The following is a 24,874-nucleotide window of genomic DNA, read 5'->3' as shown; positions in this document are numbered from 1 at the left end:
TTGGACGAGCTTCAAAAACATAGAGATATGTCTTCTTCATTTTCTCAGACGTGTCTTTTTGTCTCTGTTGTCTTTCTTAGTCAGAGAGCGTTCCCTAAACGACATTCCGCCCAATGCTATGTACTAAGACTAAATAATCACTCTGTCATTTTCTTGGTGCGACTGGTCGAAAGCAGGAAGTGGCAGCAGGGCTTTGGGAGGTCACGTTTTGGCGTGGGGGCTGGAGTCAGCGTGATGTTTTGAGGCTTGGAGGCAGCACCAGGCTCCATGAAGTTGGGATGGAGGTTAGGTGTGGTAGCCTGGTAGGCAGTGAGAGACTGCAGGTCGGGCATTGCGGGCAATAATAGACACGCGGCGGTGCGATAGCAAAGTACTTACCTTATTCACCAGTAGAAAATACTTCATCAAGCGGTGCTGAAGGTCCTGATTGATTGGTCTCTGCTGTGAGGTAACACACGTACGTTGGCAATTTAGGGAGCCAAAGTACTCCGGAAGGGTCCAGCTTCATCTATCGGACGGCATAGAGGTCATTCCAACAGTGGTTGGGCTGGGGCCGACTCGTGTTAGCTCGGTTTGGCCGCTGACAAGATTGCCGCCGGGTGGGCGGGAAACAAACTCGACAGCCTACCTCATGTACACATATGTATACGTGCTGATAGATTGCACCGGCGCAGCGTAGGGAAAAGATGCAAGTAACGATTCACGATGAAAATAGAAAACGGATGTCCCGATGGGGAGATTTGAAAACGCTTGCTGCTTTTTCACATGCGCACGGTTCAATATCTTGAGAGGGGGCCAACTATATATAGGTGCTCAGCGCGTCGAGATGTTCGCCGTTCGTTGAGTCAGCGAACGAAAGGGTACTATGAGTCCTCGACGCTCCACTCTGCCTCCACTTATAATTCTACTCATCATCCACACATGTCCAATGAATTCAGTTTATCTATCAATTACCCAAACTCCGGTGCAAGTGGCTACTGCAGGCCATCTGGGCACGCAACCCCAGTCTCAAGTCCCTCACCCCAGCCCCCTCAGACTCTTGATATGCAAATCAATGGTGCCTCAAACGAAGGCTACCCACAACACCAACAGTCCACATAAGCCCCTGCATCCATGGGAGGGTACAAGCACTCGCTAAATTCGCCCTCCTTGAGCGACAAGGCCATCGAGGAACCCGCCAAGAAAAAAGCGGAAGCGGAGCTGCGGGCTATCTGTATTAGACATCTAGAACAATTTCCGGGGCTTGATATTCCCCATGCTGCGATCTCTGGTGTGTACCACTTTCGACGCGCTCGTGTGTTTATAAGACATGCATGATACCATAAGAGCCAATTGGAGCCATAGCATAGGTGTCATCCAACCCTGCAGAATACTCCATCGACTTGATGCCGACATCTTGTAAGTCAATTTCTGCTTTGTTCCACGATGGCGTCGTTTATCAGTCCCTCGAGAAGAGGCATCTAGACGCCAGGTTATGATCCGCACGATCGATAGCCTATCATAATAGTGAGAATGAGAATGGGGTTTGACTGTGGCATGCACAAAGGAGTGACCAACGCTGAATGTATAAGGGAATGATGCCAATCTACCTTATAAGACTTCAGGACCAACAGCTATGATCACCTGCGCATTCGTTATCACCCGCTAACAGCCAGGTCTTTGTAAAGATCTCATCCATCACCAGTGCACCCTGATGTTATCAGGAACGTTCAATTTCACGCGTCTACGCAGTGTAAGGTTAAAATTATAATAACGGGATGTCTTTTGAGAAGAAAAAATCACGCAAGTTGAGATAGTATAACAGAGCCTCAAGCTTCAAATGGCACCACAGATACTTGAGAGGCACATCCAAGCACAGTTAGCTCTCGCCATGGTCTCGACTGAGGGTGACTGACATTCTCCAAACACGCATACCACACAAAGCGCCATAATACAACTATCTCATACAGTTTCACATCCTGAAATCTACCTCCACAAACATTTCGAGCAACCTTTCATAGCCCAGACACCTCCGTTCCTCTCCGAATCGGACCATCATTGATCATGACGGTGTGTTGCATTTCCCGACATCAAGGTCTAGCTGAAAACAAGCGGATCAGCGGGAGTGCTGCCGCAATGTGATGGTGAAACATACGCAAGCGATGATCTAGAGCGATTTTAAGAACTACTTTGAATAACTCCGCCTTCGCCTCCTGAGAGCACGAAGATTCTTTTTCCTTTGCCTGAGAGCATTCAGAGGATTGCTTCGCCTTCTGAGAGCGTTCAAAGGATTGCTTCGCCTCCTGAGAGCGTTCGAAAGCTTCTTGTGCCTTCCTCTTGAAGCGTTCAATCGGTAACTTCACCATCCAAGCAGGCAGTTTTCCTTGATATGGAAAGACAGCAGTCCTCACAGCTTCTTCATATGCGTGGGTGGCAGTAGCCAAGGCTTCTTCATATGCGTGGGCGGCAGTAGCCACAGCTTCTTCATATGCCTGGACGGCAGCACTCACAGCTTCCCTGACAGTAGCTGCATGCGGTGATGCCATGTACTGCTCGAGAGCGACATGAAATGAGGGACCAGACTTCTGCTTGTCTTGAAGATAGCGCCGCTTGTCGGAAATGTAGAAAGAATGTTCGAAGATAATGACAGCAGCTTAGCGTCCAATGATGAGCGGTTCATTGCGACGTAGCCTCAAAATTCACCAGAAATGAGCTGAACGATATTCTCTAGGGGTGATGAGTCGGAGGCCTGACAGAGTCGCAACATGAGAAATGTGTGTACAATCTGTAACCAATCAGACATACCGCAGAGAGTAACCTAGACTGTATCTCTATACGTTGATCTTCGCCAAGCACGTCCTATTGATGGATCAGCGATGACGTCCGCTAGCAAGGCTCTAGACTCACGAACTGTCAACCGATCAGTGATATCTTCGGTGAATAAGGCTCGAGCTCAATGGCAAATGAACACACTCACGGACTGTCGACGGGAATCAGCAATTTCAATGGTCAGTGGAGCGTCAATTCGACTGCAGGTCAATGCGCTTACATCCTGTGAATGGACGGTCGACGTATTCAGTGGGTATGGCTCGAGTTCGATGATGGATCGAGAAACTCACAATCTGTTAACAGAGCGGTATCGTGTTCGGTCAGTTAGAAGGACGTAGAATCAATACACCCACATCCTAAGAACAAATCAGCGATTGCATCGGTTAGGAAGGCGGGAGATCGGCAAACTCACAAGCTATCAACGGATAGACGATATGTTCGGTCAGTAGCTGAAGGTCGGTGAAGGATCAATGTACCGACCTCCTGGCGATAGATGATGAATTGGGTTGGTCAAGAATGGTTGAACTCGACAAAGAATGAATAGACACACTCACCTCCTGCGAACGGTGGGCAACGACTTGGATCAGCATGGCTCTTGCTCGAACGACGATCGACACACTCACTTCCTGCGAACGGTGGGCAACGACTTGGATCAGCATGGCTCTTGCTCGAACGACGATCGACACACTCACTGCCTGCGAACGGTGGGCAACGACTTGGATCAGCATGGCTCTTGCTCGAACAGCGATCGACACACTCACTTCCTGCGAACGGTGGGCAACGACTTGGATCAGCATGGCTGTTGCTCGAACGACGATCGACACACTCACGAACTGCGAACGGTGGGCAACGACTTGGATCAGCATGGCTCTTGCTCGAACGACGATCGACACACTCACGAACTGCGAACGGTGGGCAACGACTTGGATCAGCATGGCTGTTGCTCGAACGAGAATCGACACACTCACTCCCTGCGAACGGTGGGCAGCGACTTGGATCAGCATGGCTGTTGCTCGAACGACGATCGACACACTCACGAACTGCGAACGGTGGGCAACGACTTGGATCAGCATGGCTCTTGCTCGAACGACGATCGACACACTCACATCCTGCGAACGGTGGACAATGACTTGGATCAGCATGGCTGTTGCTCGAACGACGATCGACACACTCACGAACTGCGAACGGTGGGCAACGACTTGGATCAGCATGGCTCTTGCTCGAACGACGATCGACACACTCACATCCTGCGAACGGTGGACAATGACTTGGATCAGCATGGCTCTTGCTCGAACGACGATCGACACACTCACATCCTGCGAACGCTGGACAATGACTTGGATCAGCATGGCTCTTGCTCGAACGACGATCGACACACTCACATACTGCGAACGGTGGGCAACGACTTGGATCAGCATGGCTCTTGCTCGAACGACGATCGACACACTCACTGTCTGCGAACGGTGGGCAACGACTTGTATCAGCATGGCTCTTGCTCGAACGACGATCTCCACACTCACATCCTGCGAACGGTGGGCAACGACTTGGATCAGCATGGCTGTTGCTCGAACGACGATCGACACACTCACGAACTGCGAACGGTGGGCAACGACTTGGATCAGCATGGCTCTTGCTCGAACGAGGATCGACACACGTACTGTCTGCAAGTAAACGCCCATGTGAATGAGAGCAACCTTCGAACTTTCCAAAAAACTTACTATAATGTGTGGAAACCAGATGCCCAATATCCCCATTAGCCTCTGATAACCCTCAGATGCTGTTGTCTCGGCAGAGTCAAAATGTTTTGGGAGTGTTCTGGACAATATCAGTCGCTGACGCTTGCGGCAGGCAAATAACACCATGGGTAGTTACCTCTGAACTGCATATTTCATGCAGATCTCTAAGTTCGTCTGCTGGGTCGAGACGAACAATTGCTGAAGCACTTCATTGTCTAGAGTTCCCGCCGTGCGTTCGAGAAGTGTTCCGCAATCTGCATCATCCTTGTCCATGTCTAATAGATCAATGGTCATCGTGTATCGCGACTCGACCACGAGCAGGCTTACTAGGAAGGCATACATGACTTTTTGGAGGCCATCGGACTTCCTTGAAAAACTTTAATTGTGGCCCGTTAACGAATGACTCTTCGGCGTGTTCCGGGGCCAGTTCCTTAGCGTCCTTCCAAGATTTTCCTTCCTTCCTCAGCTTTGCGAATTCGACGTCGTATAGGGCGTCAAACTTTGTGAATAATATGATGACCGGTACTGAGGGTTGTGATTCTGCGCATCAGTCGAACGTCAATGAGGATGCGATGCGAAAACTTACTGGTTCCCGTGTCGCACTGAGAGAAAAACTTATTTTCACCTGCAGTGAACGACCTGCTTGCTTCGTCCATGGGAATACAGTACCTATGTTGAAATCGTGAGATAGTACATGTCGCGATTGATCAGTTGCAATTACCAGATGGCATGCAGTTGCTTTGTCATGCTGGTTTCCTTCGAGCGGCTCGCGATGAATGCTTTGACTATCTCAAATTCGGATGCACCGCCTGCCTCGAACCCGCGTGAGTCGTGGAACACGAATCCTGGGTTACTTTGAAAAACCATTTCGTTCTCGATGTTGTGCTCTCCACGCTGAGAGTACGTCAGTTCATGTCCCGAAGTAAGAGTACACCTTGATACCTCTTTAGATGCCTTTAAAACTGCAGGATCGATCTGACGTCAATGGATCAGTACCATCCTCCTACCAGCATTGTGATGCCCACCTTTTCCCCGGCGGTGTTGTATATTTCTGGGTTGTCCCGCGTGTTGCAAACTCTCTCGAGGATGGTGGTTTTCCCTGCGTTCGCTCTTCCTATGACGAGGATTCGAAAGCGACCGATTTTCTCTCTTATCCTTGAGGGATCCATGGGGGGAGTGGTAGTAAATGTGAATCACGAAGAAGCGTTGGTGTAGCCTTATAATCACTGCAGGGTGTGAAACCGGCACATACCCAACTTCGGCAGTTGGGCAATGGGCGATATTGTCAATATAGGAGAGCTGTGTACCATGAGGCGTACGAAGTGTGTTGGCATTTTGATATTAGTCACGGACCACGGTTGCTGTCGCAAGCGTGCCATCAAGTCCCCCACAGTCAGGCCTTGCAACTAGAAGACAGACAGTTCTTTCATTTACCCTTGAACTCGAAACTTGAAGAACCATGTCAGTCCACGTAAATCTCAGTGAGTCTCCCACTGAGAGCTATATCACATACCGTTCTTGTGACACACACGTTTTCTATTTGATAATTACTTAACGACTGCAAGGTGTTAGCCAGGAGCCTGCCAGATAGGCGATATTAATATTGACACGGCTGTGTACCATGAGGCCTAGGCAACCTTAGGCAACCATGTGCAATATTATGCTGAGGCGTACACGACAAGTTCTTGCACATCATATTTGAAATTAGCCGAAGGAGTTGGTTGTTGCAGAGTTAAACTTAGAACAAGGGCTTCTTCGTGCAGCGGCTGTGCAGCACGTGGGTTCTTTTCTCCGCCTACCCCACAGCGCCCATTGGTAGGCTACACTCTAGCAAGCTCCGGCGCCTTTTCTAAAGTCTGCTGCCTTTCGAATTTTCTTTTTTTCTACCAATTCCAGTGAGCTCCAATGGCCTAGATCCTCGTTGTGCATCCGCACGCAATGAAAGCAAGTCCGGCGTGGAAGCCGGCCACGAGTAGAGCTTGAAGGTGCTATGGCACATTGATTTTTCAAGCTTTCTCGCGTGAGTACCGCCCTTGACAACACCTGTTGCCGTGCGCATGTGGATTTCCGCACTCTCGTGGACGCGGATGCCTGTATTGACGCAGACACTTCGAACTTCTGTATTGATGCAGATGCCCGTACCGACATGGATATCCACATTAACGCAGATGGGCCTGTATTGACACAGATACCCGCGTTTATGCTGACGCGGATGCCTTTTTACTACTTTTTCTACTAACCGTCTCCTCATGTAGCCTTACCTCGATGCGTCCAATTGCGGCTCCTACAATTCAGGGATTCAAGGTTTACTTTGGTGCGTCACATTCACTCCTGCTAATGTGGGAATATCAGCTCACCTAGGCTCACTCTTGCACAGGTCGGGGTCGCTATGGTGGCCCTACTTGGAACAAAGCAGACATTTTTCTCGTTCGCACTACTTGCACAACTGCTTTAGAGCAGCCACAAAATCTGTATCTAGGCACTCCATTCATAAATCACGCGCACGGCTCGATGAATATTAGCAAGTCATCATGTCCGAAGAAGATGAAGCAGAAAACTCGAGGCGAATTTCTCCCTCCATCCTTCAATCTCGCCGCCAGCACCTGTGAAGACGAGACAGGTAAAGCGGAAGTACAAGGTTTTTGCTCTCGGCTCGGACGCAAGTGACGATCTGGAACAGGATAGCGATATCGGCGCTATAAAGTTTGAACAGAGAGTCATCGATGTCAGTCATGAAGACGATTCTCCACGCCGACCCACAAACTAGATGGCTCCAGTGGCGCGCATTATTTGTCTTTGCATATTTTCACGATTACGGCCACATAGATTGACCAGGCACAACGATATGTAGCGGTTTGTGCGTTGATATCTTTTCTAGACTGAACATCGAGAAGAGATGGAGGGAAATAACTACGTGGAGCTCTGAATCGAGGAAAAACTTTCATGCTGCAGTTCATTATAGGCGTGAGCAATGGACCTTTTTGGTTGACAATCCTTCTATCGCGACCAACAGCAGTCTCACCTCTCCACCTTTCTCCTGCATTTACCATCAAGTCACCTTTCGTTCTATTGTGGAAAGACGATGACCCCGATGCGTTACATCTTACTTGTCTTTGGCGTTATTGTACGTGTTCATTTCAACTCGACAATTTACCTGGCTTGACACTGGAACAGATTTCAATTCACTACATCATGAGCTTTACGTATGAGGAATACGGAGGCGACATCCATCTCAAATATCGCAGAACAATGGACTGGTTTAAAGTCAAGCCCTCTCTACAAAACACCCGTGGCCGACGAATACTGCAAGCCCGATTCACCTATGCACTTACAAGATCGCAAAGCGAACGCCTCGATCGTCGTACTTGTACGGAACTCTGAGCTTTGGGAATCATGAGCAGTATGAAGCAACTCGAGGATAGGTTCAACAGGAAGTTCCAGTATCCTTATGTCTTCCTCAACGACGAGCCCTTTACGCAGAGCTTCCAGGAGTGCGCCCCTTTATGCTCGAATTCTTGAAGCTGTTGACAGGCTATAAGGTCACATACGGGCCTTAACCAGTGCCACAGTTGAATTCGGTCTCATCCCATCCGACCATTGGCATCAACCATCGTGGATCGATGAAGAACGAGCAAGCAAGTCTCGCGATGACATGATTAGGAACGATGTAGGTTATCTTACAGTTCTAAGCGTACATGTAGCGTGACGATTTCCCAGGTAGCGTTTCGTGCGTATGCTAAGTTATCATCGCTGCTTCTGGCTGATTGCTCTTAGATACCGGAATATGTGTCGCTTCAATTCTGGCGTACGCGATCGTAATGCGTCTTGGCGAAGTTGTCTCACTAGTTCCTAGTTCTTCTATCGACACGAGCTCTTGCAGAAGTACCGATACTATTGGAGAGTCGAGTGAGTAGACGCAGCCGAAGGAGATGCGATGTAGCTTATCTTCCCCAATCAGGCCAGACATCCAGCTTTTCTGCGACGTGGACTAAGATCCCTTTCTCATGATGCAAGACCAAAACAAGGTGTACGGTAAAACAAATTATGCTTTCAATTATACACTCGTCTCAAACGTCGGCAGGCTTTACGATAAAATTCCAGCTACCATCCCAACGTTATGGAACATCGTAAAGTGTAAGCGTATTCGGCATTTACTATGATTTCAACCTTACCTTCCTGTAGCTTTCATTGATGCTAATCCTGACTCCTGGCAATGCGATGGAATTTCTCTCTGACGATGGCGGAGAGTCCCACAGTCTGCGTCACTGTAGGTTACTGCCCATCGGGACGTTTTCCCGTGTTAATGAAAACACGTGGCCAGTCTGGAGCAACTTTGAAATCGCAGATCTTGACTTCTGGCGAGGCGAGGCATATTCGAAATTTTCCGAATATCTTGATGAGCAGGGTGGATTCTATTATGAGGTGAGTCTTGCGTTTGCACGCTTTGGGACGTAGTTTCATTTGGAATAGCATTGGGGAGATGCACCAGTTCATAGCATCGGAGCTGCACTGTTCGCGAAGAAGGAACAAATTCACTTCAATGACATCGGGTATCAACACGAACACTTCGAGCACTGTCCACAGGGAGATGTGCACACGAAAGGGAAATGCTGGTGCAACCTTGATAAGAGTGTCGGCAAGTATCTCTATGCAAATGTTGAACTACCACTGAAGCTGGTTTCTTCAGACTATCAGGTATATTCATGTCTTTACCAACACGACAAGCTATTATTGTAGACCGAAACATCAGCGCTGTCACGATGTTCTTAGCAGTGAGCAATGTGTCCCTATATGACACTAGATGCCGCACTCCACGATCTACCTCTGAGAGCCGTATTCACGATGGACTGTACTATACCTAGTCAATGATGTGGTTTTGACTTGTAGAATTGGTTGCGATGCCATGATTGCTCTGGTTTTTACTCACGGACACTTCTAGTTGTATGACGTGCACGCTCGTTAGTATGCGTCAGTGACATCCAGTAGGACTTCCGTACATCGCCAGCTGTCTAATTTGTCCAACTTGAAGACAAATTTGGCCTCCTGTTTCTGAACTCTGAACGCGTTAACTTTGCCTAGGTGCCGCCATATAATCAAGAAACATACCTCTCAGCTGTTCATCCTCATCGCGTTTGACTTGTCATGACTGCAACTTCGTCGTCTCCTGCTTCGTCATCGTTTTTCGCTTCCTCTTGTTTCGCCGGTCAGGAGCTTCCTAAATATGGCGTACCAAAGAACTTCGTGCAGTGGCTGTGCAGCATGTAGGTTCTCTTCTCCGCCCGGCGCCAACCCCACTGCGCCCATTGGCAGGCTACACTCTAGCAAGCTCCGGTGCCCTAGGTCTGCACCCTGCCTTCTTCCGGATTTTCGTTTCCGCTACAAACTCCGGTAAGCTACAACGGCCCGGGTCGTTGTGTGCAACGAAGGCAAGTCTGGCGTGGAAGCCGGCCACGAGTGGAGAGCAAATACTTTTTAGGCTCGTCCCAGAATAGGTCGCACTGCCGCGGTCAGCCGAAGGGCCAGGAACTCATGTCAAGAGTAAAGCAGATGACGAGTTAACAGAGTCGGACGTCCCACATGTCACAGTTCTCCAGTGTGTATCACTACAGTAATAAGCCTTGCTTTTTTCTTATCTGAAAATTCAGGCAGTGTTGGCGTTGGAAAGATAAGTCTGTTCTGATCATATTGTGACTGATCTAACTTGAAATTGAATAATGAGAGAAGGAGTCAGGAAGCACGGTTGGCTATAGCTAGCGCTCGTACAAAGCCATCATGCTTTAGAGACTAGTAGGTACTGCTACCCTTTTATGCATGGACCCTGTGATTTGATCGAACTTGAAGCCACATCGACGTCTTCGAAATCCTCGTTTATTCCTCATGTTGCATGCAGCTGCGTGACACCTAACCTGATTATGGGAAGGACATTTTTGCTCCCTGCCCTGACCCTAGCCATGGTCATAACGGCCGGTGCACCAGTGAGTCTTTGGATTTGGTGTGATTGATAACTCATTACACATTCACAAAGTTGCCGAGAAAGTTGTTCAAAACATTACAACATTGTCCGATGTGTAACTACAAGGTATGGGACTACTGAGCATGACGGCGAAGCAGGGAGACAGGACGGCAGCAGATTAATATGGTCGGTACATGGGATTATAGGCGTGCAAAACTTAAAGCTGTGGCAACGCATCATAAAGCAGAAGAATTGAAATTCTAACTACAGTAGCGCACTAGCATATCACGATCATGTTCTTCTAGTATAGGCCCTAATCCTTGCGCCCCTTTCGGCCAGCGAATAGCGGAAGAGATCGATACAGGGTATTTGACCTCGTCTTTGCGTCCAGCCCAGTCGAAATCGATCAGTTGCACTTTGCCGTCCTTCGTGATCATGATGTTCGGCTTCCGAAGATCACCAAACACAAAACCCTTCCCGTGGCAGTACTCGATCGCATCCTCGAGCTCTTGGTGAAAGTTGGGAGGCAGTCGCAGTGAACTACAGGCCGTCGTTCCGTCCACATATTCCATTACTACCATCCGCAGCCCGCCATACGATGGCATCCCCTTCCCGACATCAATCTTTCCGTAATACAAAAGCTTCGGCGCAAACCCAGCTTCTGCCATCGCCATGTGAACGTCCTCGCCGTACCTGGTGACGAACTTTACAACGACATTGATCGGGTTGTCCTCCTGCGTCTTCGCCAGGTAAGTCACACACGAAGCATCGTGTTCCAGGGGCCGCTCATATTTGAATTGTACGGAAATCTCGTTGCGCAGATAAGTATCTGGGGTTGGGTAAAAGCGAGAGTGTACAGTAGGACGTGATGCATCGTACGGCGGCTCGCCACATTCCAAGACATTGTCATACCAGTCTCTGAGCTGTGCGACTGATTCCCTAAGTGCATACAGGACGCGCCCAATTCGAAGAAACTGGTCGTCATCGAGTGCAGAGCGGGCTGGGATCCAGATGAAGTCCGTAAGCCGTTGGACTATATACTTCTCCGTGAAGACGGCGCCCAGAACTGCTAGCCAAGGCCCAGCGTGAGCAATCAAGAAGGTAGGACAATTACACTTTGAGCGAAGTTCCGTGGACTGTGTGACGAGTATCAGTGAGAAGAGTAACACGCATTAGAGTGCCGAAACATTGCACCTGTGAGTCACGAGTGAGATGTACAAAGGAGAATGACGCCTGGACCGAAGGGTCTGAATCTCCATCCCCAACCTCGTTCTTCTCCTCAACTACCACGAGGTGTATCGGAATATGGCCATGAACATGGACGGCTACAGCATCGGGAATATAGCCGCCATGACGACTTTTCGTGTGCAATAAAGTTTGTTGGATCACCTTTTCCAGCAGAGGAGTAATATTTACTTTGCGGTCATTCCCGCTGGAATGAATTGCCGCAAATGTAGGCATGAGATTCTGGATATCACGCAGCACCTCATCGGGTACAACGTATTCAGGATCGAACGCTTTGCTTGAGAAGTAGGCGAATGCTGGGTTGAACAGCTGTATCGGTGGTGCAGTCGTATCGGCTGGTTTTTCATGAGCATAACGACCGTCGCATAATTCCCTGGGTCCACGCTGTATACTGCAATATTCTTTGGATTTAGCAGCTGCTGACGGGGAAGGATAGTTGAAGTGAGAAGAAGCGTTCTTGAAGTCTTGGTGTGGAATCCATTTTGAGCGACGAGTCAAATAACCAGGCGGTGTAGCCTCACCTTCGTTGAGCTTCGCCATATAATTGGTTTTGACTTCGCCTTGTGCAACAGCAGATTGTTGTATCACGACATGGATACATCCGTGCTCTACTCCATCCGCGAACGCTTCGGACAGTTTGGTTAACGACTCCAACGCCACGCCTTGGTCTTCGATCGCGTTGAGTAAGTATAGGTCTTTCGGTTTGATATTGACCTTCCAAATGATCAGATTATCAACATCCAATTGTAGGCATCAGATCACTCACCTGCCATAGCTTGAGATGGGCAGCGTCAACATGGTCAAATTCTGGCTTATTCGCGTCCTTGATAGCCTTTTGGAGGGCGCTGACACTCTCTGTCGGTGCAATCTTGACCTCAGATACATAGTCAGGATCATCGAAGACAATGCAGTTGAGTTTGAGCTGGAGCGGTCTGATAACAATATGCAGATGCTCAGGGTGAGGAGCATTGGGAAAAATATTGGTCATTGAAGCCAGAGGTGATAGGGATTTCTTTGTGTCAAGTGTCCAAAATGTCAGATCATAAACACCCAATCATTGGCATCAGATTACTCGCCTGCTCAACACGTTGCCTCTTCACAGTATTCTCCTCAGGTGTTTTATATAGGGATTTCTTTGTGTCAAGCTTAAGACTGCTAAGATTGTGCTCGATCGTTTCGTCGATAGGCAGGTCGACCTTCCACAGTATCAGGTCGTCAACATCCGATGGTAGGTATCAAATCACTCACCTGCCATAACTTGAGATGGTTAGAGCCAACATGGTCAAATTCTGGCTTCTTCGCGTCCTTGATGACCTCTTTGAGATCATGAACAGTCTGCGTCTCCGCAACGTTGACTTGGAAAATACGGCTTGGGTCATAGCCCAAGACATTACAGTTGAGTTTGTACATCTGACGTTGAGAACAAGAGTCTGGGCAACACCATATATGGTGCATATTAGTAACGTCGATAATGACATACCATACCTAGGGGCGAAATCACATGCTGCAGCACTCAGCAGTGACTTGGTAGAACTACAGAGGGACCGGTAGATATGATTAGATCCAATCACATTCCTTTTAGACTCTGCGCAATCAACGCCGCCGCAGTCCCGCAATTACGCCCATTCCAAGCCTAAATATAGTTGACGAGGCTACGTCAGACTGACCGTCTAGATTCGAATCTCAAGCCACATCGCGTTTCATGATTTAAGAAATGAGACGGTACTCTTAATTTTGACAAGTCACCCCATCTTCTCCAGGGCTCTGGTAGCTCAGCGCCAGGCGCGCATATACACCCAACGATACTATGCTTATATCTTTGATTTCACGCATGCCGTTCTTTGCCAACATTGACCATAATCGCAGAGCGGATTCCAACTTGATTCTAGGAAAAAACGGGCAACCGTCAATCGTAAATTCAGATCCTCCAGCAGGACCTGGAGATGCTTCATACAACCCCGAAGGCAGCCGCAGGACGGAATATGCACCACAGCCGGCCACTCAGACCAGTCCAGACCTTGTCAGTGCAACCGGAATGCAGACAGGAGGCCAGTTGACACAGTCCCAGGCGTCGATGACTACTGTCCCTGCCTTGGCAATGTCCTCAGCTACGGCAACTGATACAATATCCTCATCGCTCAGCAGTGCAACGCCAAGCTCTTCGTTTTCATCACAGACACCCACCACCACTAGCATTCCATCTAACTCCTCAAGCAGCACCAGCACATCCGTTCGTCCGACAGCACTCGTCTCCCCCGCTTCTATGCACACGTCCAAACCCGAGCTCTCCGCCCCGTTCTACGTCGCGATCATCTTGGGCACCGTCTGTGTTCTCGCTTGTTGCCTGGCATTTCTGGCATGGTGGCTGCGTTCGCGCGCATCAGCGCGAAAGACGCAAGACGACGACGAGCTTTGGACAGCGAGGGATACACTCGAGGACGGCCCCGAGCCGAGCCTGCAGGTACACACCCCGCACGAAGAGTCTGAGTTTTACCTCCCTGCATCTCTCGTCCAGAGAAATACTGGTGATCCTTTTGCCAGCCCCATAAACACGCTGACAGCTGCGAATTTCTACAAAGCTTATGATCGGGCACCAGGGTACAATCCCTCAAGAACGGTCGCTGGCGACGTCTACCCGCCCATGGAGCAACGACGACCTGTACTCGCGAATTCCGCAAGCGCGTACAGCGTACAGGAAAGCCCGCGCACACTTGGTCGGCTGCAGGTAGCAAATATTGCCCCTGGCGACCTGACGTCTGGTGACGAGTCAAGCCACGGTGGCCCAGCGTTTTACAGCACAAGGGTAGCCGAGTTGGGTCCACCGAGGAACGGTGTCCAGTATCCTACGCACGGTTTCCTGCCGCCGGAAGGAAATGGTCTACCGCATTTTCTCCCCTCGCCTGGCCATGCCCAGCGCACGCCTAGAGAGAGGCTGCAACCGGTCATGGAGAACACACCAGCCATCGGCCCTGGAGACTGGCACGACATACCGCTCCCTGACAAGGCTGAACCCAGGCCTCATGACCCAATAGGAAACGAATATCGGCCCCCGGAGGGTTGGGCCTCCGCCCTCAAGTCCAACTTTATGACCGCCTTCGGCACTGTTGCTGGCAACCGCGCGCAACGCCCGTCCACATATGAAGAAAGCGACATTCCACCGGGATCTGCAAAAAACCATTGGCTACAACGATTTCCGGATTCCGAATACGGCATACCTCCCCCTGGTCACGATCCACCGTCATACTCTGCAGAACCCCAGCTGAACGACGACGACGAAAACGGACTGCGCATTCGTGGACTGGGTGGCCATCTTCGAGACCGAGTTTCCTCCCCCGACGTATCGCAGTCGAACCTGGCTCCCAGCGATAGCCAGGTAACACTTCGCCCGGGCATGGCACCCGTGTGGACACAAGAGTCTCGCGTACCGTTGAAACACAACGCAGCCCCTATAGATATGGATAAGAGCCATGCCTCGCACGTCAGTTCCAGTAGCGTTTACACCTCTGAGTCTATGGCCGCGGCCTCAGCGAACCTGAGGAACTACGGGTATGGGTTTACACAGTCGCATCAGGCGCTTGCTTCTAGTGACGCTCCGAAATCGCGCACGAACACGATGTACTCTGAGCAATCCAAAATATCGTCGCGGAAGAGGGGTGGGCAGCGGAGACGTTCAAGGCCTAAACCAATTCGCCATGAATCATCGTCCGCGTCTTCGATGATATCCTTTGGATCAGACTTGTTACGCCCACCTCAACCTGGTCATCTATCCGGGAGAGAGAGTATGGCAAGAAAAGCGTTGCTGGAAAGAAGACGGAAGATGATGATGTACGAACCTTTGGACGAGTAACCTCCAGGATCGAAATGTTTTAGGATTTGTCGTCCGTGTTATTACAAGGATATATAAACAAGTCGTCGAAACTATGATGTGAATGATCAAGGAAATAAGTATCGGAAAGCGAGGAATAGCTGAACATGGAGTCTACTGTGTAACATAGCACATGCTCCTTCCATCTATATCACTATTTACTGCTTGGCCTTGGCAGCCATCTATATCGACAAGGTCAGAAGGTGAACCTACTGCATACAAATCGAGAATTGAACGCACCAGGTTAAGAGCAGAGCCTGCTTTGAACCACTCGATTTGACCCTCATTGAAGGAGTGAGCAAGAGAAATTTCCTGCAGTCCCGTCAGCACCACAAAATGCCATTACAAGAGCCAGTAACTCACATCCTTGCTACCATCCGCATGCTTGGCAACAAGAGTCAAGTTCTTTCCTGGGGCGAAAGTTTCCAAGCCCAGAATGTCAACTTTGTCGCTGGGCTGAATCTTGTCGTAGTCCTCAGGGTTGGCGAAGGTGAGAGCAAGCATGCCTTGCTTCTTCAAGTTCGTCTCGTGGATACGAGCAAAAGACCGAGTAATAATGGCAAGACCACCAAGGTAACGGGGCTCGAGGGCAGCGTGCTCGCGAGATGAACCTTCACCGTAGTTGGAGTCACCGATGACGACCCACTTGATGCCCTTGTCGCGGTAGTAAGCAGCAGTCTGGGGAACTGGACCATATTCGCCGGTGATCTGGTTCTTGACCTTGTTTGCCTCGCCGTTCTCCGAGTTGATTGCACCGATCAAACAGTTTTCTATCCCAGGGTGAGATGAAAAGTCTAAAGAATTATCAGGCAACACGACTTACGCGAAATGTTTTCGAGGTGACCACGGTATTTAAGCCAGGGACCACCAGCCGAGATGTGGTCGGTCGCTAGACACCATAATGAGGCGCAGTGGGAGGACTCAAAAATGAACTTCACTTACTGCACTTGCCCTTCACCTTGATCAGAACGGGGAGGTCAGACGGTGTTTCGCCATTCCAAGCCGTGAATGGATGGAGGAGTTGAAGACGGTCACTCTTAGGGTCAACTGCGACCGAAACGCTAGCACGGTCTCCAGGAGGGGGCTGGAAGGTGTTTTGGCCGGGGTCGTAGCCGCGAGGAGGAAGCTCATTACCAGTAGGGTCCGAGAACTTGAAAGGCTTGCCATCAGAACCAATGAGGGTGTCCGAAACCGGGTTGAAGGTGAGGTCACCAGCGAAGGCCATTGCAGTTACAATATCCGGGGAGGCGACGAAAGCGTGGGTGGCAGGGTTAGCATCGTTACGGCCAGTGAAGTTACGGTTGTAGGAGGTAATAACTAAAAACCATTAGTTAGAAAATGTAATATAATGAGACGAAAAACGCACTTGAGTTAACCTCGCCCTTCTTAACATCTTTCCTGTCCCATTGACCAATGCAAGGACCGCATGCATTAGCCAGGACGAGACCGCCGACCTCTTCGAAAGCACCAATTTGACCGTCACGTTCAATGGTAGCACGGACTTGCTCAGAACCAGGAGTGATCGTGAACTTGCTCTTGACACTGAGGCCATGCTCGGTAGCTTCGCGGGCAATGGAAGCAGAACGTGACATGTCCTCATATGAAGAGTTAGTGCAAGAACCAATGAGAGCGACCTTAAGTTCTTGGGGCCAGTTGTTCTTCTTGACCTCCTCTGCAAACTTCGAGAGCGGGGTAGCAAGATCAGGAGTGAAGGGACCGTTGATGTGAGGCTCGAGTTCTGACAGGTTCTGGGCACAAAATATCAGTCCGGATGACGAGGACATTAACAACATCACAAACAATTTCGATGTTCTGGTCGTACTCGCAGCCCTCATCAGCCTTAAGGTTGTGTGAAAAGCGCTGTGCGTATTGAGCAATCTCGGAACGCTTGGTAGCGTTGAGATAGTCGACCATGCGACGGTTGAAGGGGAAGAGTGAGGTAGTTGCGCCGATTTCAGCACCCATGTTACAGATAGTGGCCATACCCGTGCAAGACAATGATTCGACACCAGGACCGTGGTATTCAACGATGGCACCAGTTCCACCCTTGACAGTGAGAATGCCAGCGACCTTCAGGATGACGTCTGCGAAGGGTTAACTATGCAAGAGAATCAATTCGAGGACACTCGCACCCTTGGGCGTAGTCCAGCCTCCAATCTTGCCAGTAAGGTTCACACCGATGACATTAGGGCACTTCAATTCCCAAGGAATATCCGCCATGACATCAACAGCATCGGCACCCCCAACACCACAGGCAACCATACCCAAACCTCCCGCATTAGGTGTGTGAGAGTCAGTCCCGATCATGAGTCCACCAGGGAATGCATAGTTTTCCAAGATAATTTGGTGAATAATACCAGAACCCGGCTTCCAAAATCCAAGACCATACTGCAAACTAATGAGCAAATACAAAAACCCTAAGTCACAAACAACCAACTTTTGCGGTGGCGGTAGCCAAGAAATCGTACACCTCTTTGTTGAGATCAACGGCACGCGCCAAATCCTTAGCACCACCAACTTGAGCTTCAATCAAGTGGTCACAATGAACTGTAGTTGGAACAGCTGCTGTGTCCATGCCTGCAGACATGAATTGCAACAAAGCCATCTACAATTACGTCAGCGAGGGGACATAGTAGTGACGTTATGGGCGGACCTGGGCGGTAGCGTCCTGACAAGCTACCCGCTGTTGATAAGGATAGAATGGTTCAGTGGTGACCCGGAACAGAATGTAAACGTCTGGCATACGTCAGGACGGAGCTTAAGGTAGCTTGTGCCTCGGACAATGTCCTGGTTGTGAGGATCGTCCAAGTGTCCGTACACTATCTTTTCCGACAATGTAAGAGGGCGCTGAAGCCTGCGGAACAGTTAGTACATCAGAAGCCAGACTATAAGTCAAGTAAATGGTTGCAATCACCTGTCACGGACGACGGCGAGGTTATCCTCAATACGCTGGTAGTTTATGTATGCACCCTTCTCCAGGAGAGACATTGGTACTTTGGTGTCACCAATTCTCGGAACAGCGGTGGCCATCCCCGCGGCCAGCCGCTGCAGCGAGCGCATCGCATCGCGCGTTGAGGAAGAGAGGATAGGCATCGTCGAAAAGACCGACGAGCAGTTGTGTGCGACGACAAGCAAGTTTGAAGAAAAGCGTGAGCTCGGCAATTTGCGTTCCGATATTTACCAATTTATGCTTGTGATTCATGGGAGCTTGAACGGCCAATCATAGTTATTGATTTGTCAGACTACGGCACTACTTACCGCTTTTGATAGTCCTTGCCGTCATTTTTTACCCAAAAGCCGCTCTTCCGCCGGCTGGCCAGGAACTTGCCCCAGGTATGTTCCCCGGACCAACCCTGATCAACCCCGGACCATCCGATGAGTCACAGGTTTCAGACACATATATCATTCCACAGCATTCAATATCGCCGACACACCGACGATTAACTTAGTTGACGACAGAGGCCCGTCGCACGATAGTATGGGAGTGCCCCCTCAGGGCCAACCATCGCTGCGTGCTGTGGGAGCCAACTACGAGGTCCTACAGCGTGCCGTCAGTTATGGCCGCCGCGCTCACATCGGCCCTTCCACGCCAATAACCGTGGTACTCGTACACGTTGACATTGGTAACGTGGACATATCCGATGAACACCGATTCTTCAGTCAAGCGCGTTCAATGTCATGTCGAATTAGCGGACCAGTAGCAACACTGGCACACTGCCCACATCAAATGTTAATAGAAGCGTATCCAAAGCTAGTGCCTTCCAGGCCCCGGGCGACAAGTGTAAACTGCTGTGCTGCTTCCCTCGTTTTCTTCGGCGATCGAGACCTACTCGCAATCAGTACAGGATTCAGTTCATATGATCAGCATTGACAAACCCAATGATAGTTTTTACAAAAGTTCGCTTCGCCTCCGGGCTTGCCTTTGACTGGACAAAGTCATCCTGCATCCATGTCAGACTTCCTCACAGACCAATAATCAAGGCATACCGCAAACAAGATATCAGTCATCCAGGTTCTCGTCTCTGCGGGGAATTTAGATGCTACTATGGATAGCAATTCAATCAGGTTCTGTGTCGCGGATCTTGGCGCCACACCCGCGAAGCCACATAAGATAGCTCGTAGGATCGGCCGACCATGCCCTTGAATTAGTATCGTACTTGCATCTCCAAGATCATCACTACTGGCTGTTCGCCTTATGAGCGTTTCCTGACATCAACGAGTAAGAGGTGGTGAACATCAGTACAAAACCACAAGTACCAGAAAAGTGCATGTTGCAACAAGCGAATATCGCTCTTGCAACGACAATGAAGTCACAGCGCATTGCATCAACGCATCGAGGGCGCCGGGTGGCAGTCGATAGAATCCTACCAGGAAATGCTTTGCAATCTAATTAATCTCGTTTAGCTTTGCATTGAGTCTCTAATTCCGCACTCACGGTATCCATGCATCCGAAAAAGGCCTGCACGATGTCAGGATTCTATAACAAGAAACCATCAGAACTCGTTCAAAAATAGCGCAAGGTACACCCACAGCCTCCATCGCCCCAGGCTGTCCCAGTACTCCTAGCGATGCTTCCAACAGTATTGGCAATAGAGTCGATATCACCCCCAGAGCCTCAGGACTCGGTGTGGATTTGAGCGTTGAGGTTGAAAACAACGTCGGCGGATCAAGCTGTATGACGAGCATGTTGGCCAAGGACAGCCATACAGCCGTAAGCTGCCTCTGGCATGCAAGACATACGATCTCAAAAATCGGAGCCGCAGGAAGCGAAAGCAGGGTGATATCCGAGGGCAAAGAAGTTATCGAACGGAAAAAGTCACTCAGTGCCTTGTTCAGTGTCAGCCGAAATAATGCATAAAAATAGACCGGAACATACATCCGAGACACCAGCATCCATGGACCAGTACCTTGCTATATTTCTTATCGTGTTGAACAGGTCTTCACGAACTTTCACCATCGTGTAGTCGTCACGTGCTCGTTGTAGACGCTCAGCCTCGGCTCTCTCTTCGGGCGATTCGTCAAGGATAAGCAACGAGTCCTGTGTGCGTGTGAGACCTTTGGCTACCCCTGACAATGTCTGAAGCTGGGAAATGATAATGAAACGAGTTTCGTCCACAAGCTGCAGAAGACAAAACGATTCAGCTTGAAGGAAACCATGTCTAACTCAATACGAACCTGTGAAGGACCGTGCAGGGCTTGTGCAAGTTTTTCGATTACTGGGATAACAATCGCCTGAATGGGTGGAATCTCCTCTTCAGGTGGTAACGCTTGTATTACGCTCGCGATTGATTGAAGAACCTTGCTCTTTTCCGTATCCTGGGCATGTTTGCATGACATTAGTGAAGATACAGACCATGCATGAGTCTCACGGACCGGGATACCACTCAATCCGGCATGCAGCTCCGCGAACGCTCCAATATGGGGCGCAAGCGCAACACGATTAGCATCGCACAGATCACGAAGGGCATTTGCAGCCGGCAGACATAATGCAGGCTCCGGTAGAGCAGCGACGACATAAGAAATGGCGTTCATCAAAAGAGAAGGAGTTGAGGTGGGTGTCGGTGCATTGGTTTGAGTTGTGAACCATGTCGAGTACACCGCTGAACACAGAAGGTCAGGAAGACGATCATGAGAGTGTGCGATTCTCATACCAATCAAGCCAAGCATAGTCCTACGTATTCGATCCTGACCTGAAGTTGGCAAACGACCAAGCACATCAGGTCCAAACAACCGAGCAAGGAAGGTGTTGTCTTCCAGCGGTACTGCTTCTTGAATCGACATGATACAGTGCAATGTGGCTTCAATTTCCTGGTAGTATGTGTTAAATGAGTATCATGTAAACCAAAAGAAGTGCTCGCCTCCCATCCTTGTAATCCATTCGGTTGTGCAAAGCGCTTTTGCATGTCCTCAAGGAAGTAGCCCAGCATGTCATTTCGCAGGATGTAATATCTGGGGATGAATCAACATAAAATACAGCCACGTCGATCATCTTATTCACGCATTGATCAGGGTATCACCGACATCCCTCCGATATCTGCAAATCGTCAACGCCATGTAAGTTGACGAACGTTGCTCTCACTCACACTTGAAACCTGTCGACTTCATCTACAAACGATTTCGTTTCAGCACAGGGCAGGCAAACGTGACATAAATATATCACCTTTTGCCCAGTAACTGAGAGTACGCTGGTCTGGCCACATCACTTTCCTTCTCAGTATCTCTACAAGTTGAACGTATACCGCATTCACGACGGTCCATTGTTCCTTTTCCTTGACATCAAGAAGTGAAGGTATGCCGTCCTGATCCTCAGCTTGGTCTTCGTACTCCACGCTCCACAACGATTCCTGAAAGAGGTACCAAAAGCCAAGAGTCATCTCGCTCTCCTCCTCGTCGACACCGTAATAACCCGATAGTCCGGTATATTTCAAAAGAAGGTGCAAGAACTTTTGCACAAAGTAGGCGCGCCGGTAGGGTGTTCCGGGTATGGGTTTTAACGATGTGATATTGGAGGCGAAATACATGGTGGAGTGGTCTCCCAGGGCAACCAGCAACTTACAAAGTGAATGAGATACACCATCGACTGAACCAGCTGGATATCGGATAATGGTGAGTAGTCACATCGAGTGAACATGCGCAACAACCGAGGCTCACCGCGATCTCCATGGGTATCAAGCCACACAAGAAGCGGCTCTGTCAACGTGCTTGTCCCCGCGCCTCCAGCCAACGAAGACCTTGTCATGATCTCCTGTAAAACATCAGAAGCCACTGAGAAAGTCGACTCGTCAAATCCGGAATCTGGCGCGGGCGTCATTATCGTGATCAACAGTGGTATAATAGGTGTAATGTCACTTGTGCGACGCGTTAAGTTGAAACCTGAGCAAAGCATATGAAAGAACATTACTTGGCCCGTAAGGTGTATATCCATGCTTGGAAGCACTTGAGTGCGGATTGTAGTTCAGGCAATATGAGAGTCGGTCGAGTGATAGATGTTATTACAGCTTGGATCACCATCGGAGAAGCGTCTAGAAGAGACTGGTGCATTTGCATCCTAAAAACGGAATTGGTGATAACGCAGAGTGATTCGATTCGCTGCACTCACTTACTAGACCCTAGAAGGTCGGCTGTTTCGACCTCTTCAGCGACTATGGTAAGGAATGCAAGGAGTTGGTCTGGAGGCATGCCAGAGGAAGAGAGAGAATTGACTGCCGACACTATCCAGTCTGGCCACCTTGAGGGCGAACCCGGCGCGATGCGGAGTGCAAGTGATGTGATCTGCAAACGATCACTAGACAGACTTTAATCTAGAACTTGTACTTACCGCAACAAATAGTTTGCGGCATACTACCTTGCCCTTGCCGGTTAATATCGAGTGCGAGGTCAGCTTGAGCAGTAATTCTCGTAGATGTTCGGCGTTTTCCTCAGGAAATGAATCCCTGCAGTGGCAATAGCAGCTGATCAGTACCATTGCAAAGAGGAAAAGGTAGAGTACATACCAATCACGCATAATCTTAACCTGCGCGGTGTGTGCGCCAAAGAATTGCACATTCGGGTCTGGATGTTCGAGGAAAGGTACAACTAACCCCCATGCCTCGGGTCGTCTCTGAATCTCGACTAGCTCTTGCTGAATTCGCCGTTGATCCACCTGGGCATGTGCACTCGAATACGCTTGTTGTATCAACTGTGGAAGTGTCGTAAGAAATCTTCTCAAAGTGCAGACTTGAAGTACATACTTGAGCTGCTTGTTGCACATCGGGAGGAGACAAATCTGGGAGGAAATTTCCGGACGACATTTGCATACGAAACCCGCAAAGATTTCAAGTGAAGAAGCTGTTAAGTTGCAACCTGTACAACTGCCTATGGGATAGACTTCACTAGCAGCAGATCTCTAAATTGATGGAAGAGAAGGGTGGCGGCGCGTCTATCCTAAGGCCTAAGGACTCGATCGGGTGTCACTGAGACAAGCACAATCAAGATTCAACCAGCGGGCGTCTCTCATCAATTTGCCACTCTCATGATTATATTCTAGGACTCTATGATGCAACTTCATTACGCTACGCGGTTCAAACCATGGCCAGAGATTTGTATGGTATGAACGACAAGCAATGCGCAGATTTGGGACTCCCGGACTCGTCACGGAAAATGTTCACTGGACGTTTGTTCGTGTCCGTGTTGTGTGCTTTAGGACTATCGGGATCCGGACAACACCCTTGGACAGCAATCAATTCCAAGACCGAATCTTAAAGCTCGAATTTCCCTATTGCTGCACCCATCTTGACAATGACCATCCTCCGAAGCCATGTCATGTTGGCCACGCATCCGCTCTCTGAAATTAGGAAAAAACCAGTACATTCCGTGGACTACTCGCAGCGCTTTATCAATGTCCTCATTTGAATAAGTTCAGAATGTTGAATTGACGTTGTGAATATTGACATCAACCGTATAGTGGAATCATTGTCATCTTGGTATATATCCCTTCAACTATATTGGATGTGCGCTCCGCTGATGTAGTGGGTATAGAAGCTGTCGCTCATATGATCGTATCGTCTTCTATGTACTCCCTTCCGTCGACAAAATCTACCACAACCCAATGTATTCCAGCCGTAGTTGACGACTAGACTATTCAGAGCTTATAGATAGCCTGTAGAGCACCTTCAACAGGGGATGACAAAACCAGCCAGCCCGTCGGTGCACGAGACAGCTGGCAAAAGCCCAAAACATCTGCAGCTGATCTTCAGGCAAGGCCAAGCTTGTGCGTCATTATATAAATTGACGTGTTCAAGATGTGTAACTAGTCGTAAGAATGTAGCGTATGACTTCACGATGTTGAAATCAAATTGACAAGTTTTGCACAGACGGACAGATCTACGGACCCGGGCAGCATGGAGACTGCCGGGAACTTGGATTCCCAGATTTGCTGGAAAGTCAGCTGAGGGTAGGTGTTACAGTGCCTCCTGACGAGTTTCTTGCGGACGATATTAATTACTGCACTCTACGGTGTCCACCAGTCTGTTGAACTTGGGAGAAGTAGCCTGGTGCGAACCTTACATCTGGTGATACTTTTCTTCGCTCGCTCGTTCAAACCGAGCCCGACGAACGGTTCTGGGAATTTGAATTGCTAGCAGTCCCGGGCCGGACGGCGACAGAACAAATTCGATATCTACCAGTCAACTTACTATCAACGCGTTCACGTTCGCTCACGGGCATTGAGACTGTCTAGCTCTTCACGAATTTTGCAATAACACGTATACCTTGATGGCCAACACCCGT

General features: G+C 49.4%; 8 protein-coding genes across 8 annotated transcripts; 3 read left to right on the top strand and 5 right to left on the bottom strand.

Annotated features, from left to right (window-relative positions):
• Positions 1 to 800: 800 nt before the first annotated feature.
• On the top strand, positions 801 to 1,604 carry HD556DRAFT_1320554 (uncharacterized protein). The gene is made up of 2 exons (XM_041301310.1): positions 801 to 1,398; positions 1,455 to 1,604. Exon 1 carries the CDS (start codon positions 866 to 868, stop codon positions 1,136 to 1,138), a length of 273 nt encoding a protein of 90 aa, XP_041168114.1. The 5' UTR covers positions 801 to 865; the 3' UTR covers positions 1,139 to 1,398; positions 1,455 to 1,604.
• Positions 1,605 to 1,909: 305 nt separating this feature from the next.
• Positions 1,910 to 3,164, bottom strand: HD556DRAFT_1320548 (uncharacterized protein; the record flags this gene model as incomplete). Its single annotated transcript, XM_041301309.1, has 7 exons — positions 1,910 to 1,930; positions 1,963 to 2,080; positions 2,135 to 2,632; positions 2,683 to 2,728; positions 2,785 to 2,838; positions 2,959 to 3,031; positions 3,099 to 3,164. Coding segments are annotated over 3 exons (598 nt in total), but the record flags the coding sequence as incomplete, so codon positions are not given.
• Positions 3,165 to 4,397: 1,233 nt separating this feature from the next.
• HD556DRAFT_1320520 (uncharacterized protein) lies at positions 4,398 to 5,725 on the bottom strand (the record flags this gene model as incomplete). Its single annotated transcript, XM_041301308.1, has 7 exons — positions 5,570 to 5,725; positions 5,487 to 5,519; positions 5,266 to 5,438; positions 4,872 to 5,005; positions 4,681 to 4,819; positions 4,527 to 4,623; positions 4,398 to 4,469 (listed from the first exon to the last, which is right to left on the bottom strand). Coding segments are annotated over exons 1-7 (792 nt in total), but the record flags the coding sequence as incomplete, so codon positions are not given.
• A 2,144-nt stretch (positions 5,726 to 7,869) lies between these two features.
• Positions 7,870 to 9,574, top strand: HD556DRAFT_1522714 (nucleotide-diphospho-sugar transferase). Its single transcript, XM_041309206.1, has 10 exons — positions 7,870 to 8,035; positions 8,106 to 8,211; positions 8,266 to 8,271; positions 8,319 to 8,349; positions 8,398 to 8,450; positions 8,503 to 8,576; positions 8,626 to 8,671; positions 8,727 to 8,811; positions 8,866 to 8,966; positions 9,015 to 9,574. Exons 1-10 carry the CDS (start codon positions 7,938 to 7,940, stop codon positions 9,279 to 9,281), a joined length of 867 nt encoding a protein of 288 aa, XP_041168111.1. The 5' UTR covers positions 7,870 to 7,937; the 3' UTR covers positions 9,282 to 9,574.
• A 744-nt stretch (positions 9,575 to 10,318) lies between these two features.
• Positions 10,319 to 12,841, bottom strand: HD556DRAFT_54243 (uncharacterized protein). The gene is made up of 5 exons (XM_041310908.1): positions 12,509 to 12,841; positions 12,264 to 12,456; positions 11,692 to 12,206; positions 10,396 to 11,633; positions 10,319 to 10,338 (listed from the first exon to the last, which is right to left on the bottom strand). Exons 1-4 carry the CDS (start codon positions 12,728 to 12,730, stop codon positions 10,758 to 10,760), a joined length of 1,806 nt encoding a protein of 601 aa, XP_041168110.1. The 5' UTR covers positions 12,731 to 12,841; the 3' UTR covers positions 10,319 to 10,338; positions 10,396 to 10,757.
• Positions 12,842 to 13,573: 732 nt separating this feature from the next.
• On the top strand, positions 13,574 to 15,589 carry HD556DRAFT_1436186 (uncharacterized protein; the record flags this gene model as incomplete). The annotated part of the gene is made up of 1 exon (XM_041305528.1): positions 13,574 to 15,589. The coding sequence occupies one exon, from the start codon at positions 13,574 to 13,576 to the stop codon at positions 15,587 to 15,589; it is 2,016 nt and encodes a 671-aa protein (XP_041168109.1).
• A 1-nt stretch (position 15,590) lies between these two features.
• Positions 15,591 to 18,774, bottom strand: HD556DRAFT_1320492 (aconitase family-domain-containing protein). Its single transcript, XM_041301307.1, has 12 exons — positions 18,522 to 18,774; positions 18,353 to 18,461; positions 18,261 to 18,290; positions 18,045 to 18,212; positions 17,740 to 17,995; positions 17,408 to 17,691; positions 16,974 to 17,355; positions 16,550 to 16,924; positions 16,431 to 16,496; positions 15,971 to 16,377; positions 15,848 to 15,919; positions 15,591 to 15,789 (listed from the first exon to the last, which is right to left on the bottom strand). Exons 1-12 carry the CDS (start codon positions 18,698 to 18,700, stop codon positions 15,766 to 15,768), a joined length of 2,352 nt encoding a protein of 783 aa, XP_041168108.1. The 5' UTR covers positions 18,701 to 18,774; the 3' UTR covers positions 15,591 to 15,765.
• A 138-nt stretch (positions 18,775 to 18,912) lies between these two features.
• On the bottom strand, positions 18,913 to 23,590 carry HD556DRAFT_1320486 (armadillo-type protein). Its single transcript, XM_041301306.1, has 20 exons — positions 23,338 to 23,590; positions 23,101 to 23,285; positions 22,926 to 23,040; positions 22,707 to 22,879; positions 22,509 to 22,655; positions 22,259 to 22,455; positions 21,768 to 22,196; positions 21,691 to 21,712; positions 21,606 to 21,641; positions 21,466 to 21,556; positions 21,259 to 21,415; positions 20,981 to 21,207; positions 20,783 to 20,923; positions 20,484 to 20,726; positions 20,138 to 20,434; positions 20,043 to 20,084; positions 19,865 to 19,993; positions 19,595 to 19,813; positions 19,484 to 19,548; positions 18,913 to 19,433 (listed from the first exon to the last, which is right to left on the bottom strand). Exons 1-20 carry the CDS (start codon positions 23,401 to 23,403, stop codon positions 19,331 to 19,333), a joined length of 3,084 nt encoding a protein of 1,027 aa, XP_041168107.1. The 5' UTR covers positions 23,404 to 23,590; the 3' UTR covers positions 18,913 to 19,330.
• Between the last annotated feature and the right edge of the window lie 1,284 nt (positions 23,591 to 24,874).

This window comes from Suillus plorans, assembly GCF_016647745.1.
Source record: "Suillus plorans strain S12 chromosome Unknown HD556scaffold_1, whole genome shotgun sequence".
In the NCBI taxonomy this organism is placed as follows: domain Eukaryota; kingdom Fungi; phylum Basidiomycota; class Agaricomycetes; order Boletales; family Suillaceae; genus Suillus; species Suillus plorans.
This window is presented reverse-complemented; position numbering and strand designations above follow the sequence as displayed.

Coding starts and splice junctions, on each gene's coding strand:
- HD556DRAFT_1320486 (XM_041301306.1), bottom strand. CDS start 23,403: ATGCAAATGTCGTCCGGAAATTTCCTCCCAGATTTGTCTCCTCCCGAT. Junction 21,208..21,258: donor GACTATGCTTGGCTTGATTG/GTATGAGAATCG, acceptor TTCTGTGTTCAG/CGGTGTACTCGACATGGTTC. Junction 20,435..20,483: donor TGGATGCTGGTGTCTCGGAT/GTATGTTCCGGT, acceptor ACACTGAACAAG/GCACTGAGTGACTTTTTCCG.
- HD556DRAFT_54243 (XM_041310908.1), bottom strand. CDS start 12,730: ATGACCAATATTTTTCCCAATGCTCCTCACCCTGAGCATCTGCATATT. Junction 12,207..12,263: donor TATGGCGAAGCTCAACGAAG/GTGAGGCTACAC, acceptor TTCCACACCAAG/ACTTCAAGAACGCTTCTTCT. Junction 11,634..11,691: donor ATCTCACTCGTGACTCACAG/GTGCAATGTTTC, acceptor CTCGTCACACAG/TCCACGGAACTTCGCTCAAA.
- HD556DRAFT_1522714 (XM_041309206.1), top strand. CDS start 7,938: ATGAGCAGTATGAAGCAACTCGAGGATAGGTTCAACAGGAAGTTCCAG. Junction 8,577..8,625: donor AGACCAAAACAAGGTGTACG/GTAAAACAAATT, acceptor AAACGTCGGCAG/GCTTTACGATAAAATTCCAG. Junction 8,672..8,726: donor TCCCAACGTTATGGAACATC/GTAAAGTGTAAG, acceptor ACCTTCCTGTAG/CTTTCATTGATGCTAATCCT.
- HD556DRAFT_1320492 (XM_041301307.1), bottom strand. CDS start 18,700: ATGCCTATCCTCTCTTCCTCAACGCGCGATGCGATGCGCTCGCTGCAG. Junction 16,925..16,973: donor GAAGGGCGAGGTTAACTCAA/GTGCGTTTTTCG, acceptor AATGGTTTTTAG/TTATTACCTCCTACAACCGT. Junction 15,920..15,970: donor ATGCGGATGGTAGCAAGGAT/GTGAGTTACTGG, acceptor ACGGGACTGCAG/GAAATTTCTCTTGCTCACTC.
- HD556DRAFT_1320554 (XM_041301310.1), top strand. CDS start 866: ATGAGTCCTCGACGCTCCACTCTGCCTCCACTTATAATTCTACTCATC.